At 37.3% G+C, this 5,927-nt stretch overlaps 1 protein-coding gene across 3 annotated transcripts in view; it reads left to right on the top strand.

The window, feature by feature from the left end:
* Positions 1–4,631, top strand: part of LOC122083327 (disease resistance protein RPV1-like) — a 26,415-nt gene extending 21,784 nt beyond the window's left edge. The window contains exons 2-5 of one of the 3 annotated variants that reach the window (XM_042651087.1): positions 682–2,530; positions 2,665–3,437; positions 3,840–4,030; positions 4,109–4,631. In XM_042651087.1, coding sequence (XP_042507021.1) covers positions 682–2,530; positions 2,665–3,150 — 2,335 coding nt within the window. In that variant the 3' untranslated portion in view covers positions 3,151–3,437; positions 3,840–4,030; positions 4,109–4,631. The remainder of the gene's footprint in view (positions 1–681; positions 2,531–2,664; positions 3,438–3,839; positions 4,031–4,108) is intronic. The other 2 variants (XM_042651095.1, XM_042651102.1) reach the window with 2 other exon arrangements.
* The last annotated feature ends 1,296 nt before the right edge of the window (positions 4,632–5,927 follow it).

Raw genomic sequence — 5,927 nt, forward strand, 5'->3', positions numbered from 1 at the left:
TTTTTTTTTTTTTTTTTTTTTTTGAGAGGAGGTTTGAAGGGAAGGGTATGAAATTTTAGCCAGAGGTGGGCCATCCTGCAGTGTCTGCTGCATAGTTTCATTAATCATCGGAGAAGCTTTTACAAGAAGAGGATTAGAGGAAGGACCCTATGGATCATCGCCCACCTATAGTTTGGTGAGCTTTTTGGAAGGAAAGGAATTCTAGAATGTTTGGAGGGTCAAAATCCGTATGAAAATAACTTCAATGTTAGAATGAAAAATTTGTATAGGTTGACAAAGCTTAACTGGAGGTCCCCATATTTTTTATTGGCTGCTGGATCACCCCTTTTGCACATCCCCCTACGATGAGCACCCTGGCCAGAACTTTTAAACGAAATTTCCTTTGATATCTTCTCAGAATTATTATTTTTCATTATTAGTTTTTGCAAGAAATGCAGTTATTTAATACAAACAAAATTTCTTACATTGCATTACATCTGATGAGGAACATGACAGCCCACAATTCACCCTACAATAACAAAATCTTTTACTTGTGAACTCTTTTTTGATGTGTTTCATCATGATTTTGATCCCAACAACCTAAAGTTTTTTCATATTTTTGTTTCATTTAAAACAAGTAGATCTGGAATTCATTACTTACTACTGTTGACTTTCCTTCTAAAACTGAATTATTATATGCAGGGTCAAATTTGAAACTATTACATTAATTGTGGAAATGGCTTTAGTAGGTTGTCATCTTGTTGGAATCAACTTCCATATGGATCGTATGTTGCATTTATTACATCTGGATTCCATGGATGTATGCTTTGTTGGGATTTGCGGACCATGTAGAATTGGCAAGACGAGTGTTGCAGAAGCTGTCTACAATCGAATATTTAATAGATTCAAAAGGTCTAGTTTCCTTGCAAATGTTAATGCACGAGCTGGAATACCCATGGGTTTAGTTAGTTTACAGAGTCAACTTATTAGTGATACACTGGAAGTGGAAATAGAAATAAGAAATGTACATATTGGTTCAATGATTATAAAGGAGAAACTTCGAGCAGAAAAAGTTCTAATTGTTCTTGATGATTTGGGAGACTATACGCAAATAAATGCATTGGTTGGTGATGCCAATTGGTTTGGTCCTGGAAGTAGGATCATCATAGTAACCACAGATGAGCGTATTCTACACAGGTGTAATGTTGATCAAATCTACTGGCCTGAGGATGAAGAATACCAATCTTTAGGACTCGTATCAGAACTATTTCAGCATTCGATTAATGAAGTGGAGAGAACATCACAGAAAATTAAAGAGGCATTTGAAGACAAATTACAGATTACCAACCTCCTTCAATACAGGAAAATGCAAATTGATACTGTTGAAAATTCTTATTTTTACATTAGTTTGTTTAGTTGGAAACAGTTCAAAGAGTTGACGGTTCTTGACCTTAGTCACTGTTCATCTTTGGTCAAGATTCCAGATATCTCATCGCTCCAATGCTTGAAGAGATTGATTCTTGAATATTGCTGTGAATTGGTTGATGTACATGAATCCATTGGGATGATTAAGGGTCTAATTTACTTGAACCTTAGATGTTGCTGTAAACTCATGCAACTCCAAGGCAGTATTTTTCAGCTTGGTGCTCTTGAAAATCTTATACTCTCCAATTGTGAATCAGTTAAAAAGTTGCCGGAGTCGAGCAGTCATCTTAAGTCATTGGTTGAACTTTCTCTGAATTCAACAAAAATCTCAGAATTGCCTGATGATGTAGGACTGATGGAGAAGCTTGTGACATTAAATGTCAATGGGTGCACTAACCTTGTGAAGCTTCCAAGATCAATGGAAAAAATGAGGCAATTGCAACATTTTAACATGTCAAGAACTAGCATTGTAGAATTACCAGACGATTTTCTAATGCTTTCAAGCTTAAAGATATTAGAAATGGCCAAGTGCACAAAACTCAAAGGCTTTCCTAGCAATAAAAAATATAATTCTGGTGTGTGTTGTCTTTCTCACCTTCAGGTGCTGGATTTGGAACACTGCAAAAGGCTTGAATCACTTCCAGAATTTTCCTCGACCTTACTCCAACTTTATGTTATGGGTTGTGGATCATTGCAAGTTATTGATTTATACAACTTGAACAATTTGAAGGTATTTTTCTTTGGTGGATGTGATAAAATGGTGGATATACCATATGGTTTTGAGAAATTATCATCACTAGACAAGCTAGTTCTTTGTCTCATCAATTCTGACAGCCTACTCGCCAATGTTCTTTCCAGCCTCAGGCATCTGGCTTTACTGGACTGTCGAAATCTCAAGTCACTTCCAGAGCTTCCTTCAAGTTTAATTGTACTTGAGCTTATAGGCTGTAACGTATTGGAAAAGTTACCCAATTTGTCAAGCTTGAAAAATTTGAGGGAATTAAATCTTACAGGATGCAGAAAACTTGAGGAGATTCAAGGCCTTGAGGAGTTGAAATCCTTGATATTATATGATGTGACATTGTGCTACTGCCTCACAGAAAGTCCAATGAAGGTTCAAGGCCAGGTCAATTCTCTCTTGTACTCAACTAACATCGATTTTTTAAGACCTATATTGAAAATGTTGAATTCCATTTATTAGTTTTTGACTCTCACTAGTTGGCTCTTACATTGGTGATGCTGTGTTGTGCTCTTTTACAGGGAACACTCAAGGATGAATCTAATGAATATGAATTTGGTGGTGATATAATCCATACAAATTTTGTTATTGGTGATGATAAGACTGATAAGCGGTTGGTTATGTGCCTTGCTTTTTCATCCTGTCACAGCACAATTGATTCATGCTTTCATGGAGTATCTGATGATTGTATCCTACAATTTGGAGCTTCAATCTCCAGGAGCGGAAGGCAAATCCATTGTATGAATGATCTCGTAATCAATATTAACTTGCCTGATAAGGATGAAATGTTTATCTACATTCACTACTTCCAGGGGTGTGATTGGTTTGGGTTTCCATTGCTACACGGAGATGTCATTGACAAACTACAGATATCAAGTTTTACTGGCGAGTGGAGTATGAAATTCTTTCACCTCTCGGTTGAAAACATGCTTCAAACTCCCAGCCAACAACCAAGTGTTGAGACTGTAAAGGATTTCTTCAACTGGACAGATGAGATTGATAGTTAGGCACCAAACTATCGTCCTGTACCAGTGGATGGAACAACATTGATAACTCTTTCAAGAATGAGGCGATACTGTAAGTAAAACCAATTGCACTGATTGTGTCACTGCTGATATATTGAGTGGTATTGGAAGAAGTCAGACTCAGACCCGATGGGACAAGCTAATGATTAAAAGAGTCATATTGTGGAACGATGCTGGAAAACATGTAAATATGATTAGATACTGTATGCATGCTCAGCTAGTGTAGATGAGGCGGATAGATCAGTCATCTCCAATAATGATCCAATAAGGTTTGTACCTATTCCTCAAAAATTATGACTAAGATCCTTGCTTTTAGATTATGACCTCTTCTTGATAAATTTATTTACCCTTGCCAAGCTGTTTTTTTTAAGGGTCGTCAAACAATAATATCATTATTGCTTATAAGATCTTTGACTACCTTTGGGACATGAAGGGTAGAGGGCTTGGATGGTTCTCAAGTATGATGATAGGGTAGAATGGGGCTATTTGAAGACTATCTTTGAATTTTTTGGGTTTAGTCGGGATTGGTTATGATTACCTAAGACTCTGTACATTCTTGTGTTTTTCCGTACTTTTGGAATAGAAATAGAGTGAAAACTGTATGGTATGCCCGGTTCATTTTTCTGTTTTTTTGAAATGAAATTGACACTTTTTCGATTTTGAGCGTGCAGAATCATTTGACTCAACCCAAGTGATGAGGGATAAATGAGTAAATTAAACTCAAAACATAACAATAGGGTATTTGACCATCAAAAACTCTATTACCCTTCTTTCTCTTGGAACGGCCAAAGATAGAGAATGCTCTATGTCACTGAAGCTTCAAGTTTCATCCTCTCACGATCTACCGTTGCCGAGGTGAGAGGTAAGCAGTGATTTCTCTCTCTCTCTCTCTCTCTCTCTCTCTCTCTCACTTTGAACCGATTTTTCTCTCACTTTGCAGATTTGTTTTTTATTCCAGCGAGGTCGAGGTTTGAAGTTGCAGCGAGGTCGAACCATTTGAGCTCTACCATCGCCGAGGTTTCACCCTCTCTCTCTCTCTCTCTCTCAACTGATCGGTCAGAATTGATTTTGCAGAGAAGTAGTTGGTTGCAGCTTCTGTGTCACGAAGGCAAGTCACTTTCTAGCTTTCGTTCTTTCTTTTTCTTGCGTTTTTTGTGGATGCAAATTTTGTGTCAATTTATGCCTTATGTCTCTCTTTGCACTCGAGTCATCTCAAATGGATCATCTGTTCTGTAATATTCAGCCACTGATGTGGTACTATGCTAGGTTCTCTTGGTATATTTAAGATTCATTATTTTCAGCTTAGTGGTCCATGTTCATCTTTGGTAAGTTTTAGATTGCCCGAAAATGTAATAGATTTGGTTTAGGACAGTAGCTCACTTCATGCATTTTTGTTACCTGGACTAGTATACATGTAACAGTATGATGGGAATTTGCAAGAAATTCTAAAACTGTCAGTCTAATCTTCTATATACTTACAGTTTATGTAGATTAATGCGGCAGAAATTTGTGTTTAATAGTAGGATCCAAAGATGGCATTTTATGTATATATTGGTTTCTAGTAGACACGGTTTTGTTAAGTGCGAACCATACAAGTTTCTGTTTCTTCCAGGTTACGAAAATGTTTTTTATTTTTTCAGCATTACCATACAACATTTAAGATGTAGAATCACTCCCAAATCAGAGATACAAAAAAGTGTGTTGGACCCAAAATCAAGTTTTTAAAACCAAAACGTTACTGTTCAAAACCCTAGTGTCTATTTGTACCTATTCTATAGAGCTAGAAGGTAGTAGACTAGTAGTTGTGGGCCTTTTGAACGGAGGGGGGGGGGTATTAGATAAGGTTGTCTTCTGAACCAATTCTTGTTTATTCTTGCTTTGGAAGACTTTCTCTTCTCCTTTAGGTTCGTGAGCTTAAACCTTTTTAAGGGAGTTCAGGTTAGGCGAGCAACCCTTGAGATTAGTCACCTCGTATTTGTGGACTACACTTTAATTTTTGTAAGGCTACCAAACATAATTTTTTTATCCATGGAAAAAAAACCTTGCTATTCTGGTGTAGGAAACACCTAGACTGGTGCGAGAGTGAAAAGATAGTGTTGCCCTTCTTGTTGTGTGTTGAAGATGCTCTTGCTGCTCCTCTTATTGGTCAGTGGGTTTGGTGTTTTTATGCTTGACCGACAAGATTTTCTTGCCCTTTTAGGCTGTGCTTGATTTATTTGAGGATTTTTCCAATCCTCTTACCTTATACCCCCTTAAACCATCCACTCCCTACCTCGACCCAAACCCGACACCCGTCTCAACCTAACCCACCTCCATGCTGAGAATGTAGAAGAAACCTAGGCTGTGGAATTGCCCCGAGCCTCTGTGGAATCGACCAAATCGAAGAAGCTTCTCTCCTTGTACCTTGTGTAATTGTAGGAACATCCTCTCATTCCTCTGTGGAATAGCAAGAACTCACCTCGACCAAAATTCTCTTTGACAATCCTCGTTCTGGAACCTGCCGCTAAATAATACGAACGTTATATTAGCTCTAATGTTCACAATCTCAGCAAAAAAAAAAAAAAAATGCTCTAACGTTCACAACATGGAAATTCAATGTGCCATTGCAGCTACTATTCCGTTCTTCCTTTTATGCAAGTCAGTTTGGATCTTGGCTCATTTACTGCCCTTGTAACCCAATTACAGAAAAAAAAATATAAAAAATTAGAAAGATTATTATATGGTTCTTATTTATTTGATTAATAAGATTACAAACCTTC

Source organism: Macadamia integrifolia, chromosome 1 (assembly GCF_013358625.1).
Source record: "Macadamia integrifolia cultivar HAES 741 chromosome 1, SCU_Mint_v3, whole genome shotgun sequence".
Lineage (NCBI taxonomy): Eukaryota > Viridiplantae > Streptophyta > Magnoliopsida > Proteales > Proteaceae > Macadamia > Macadamia integrifolia.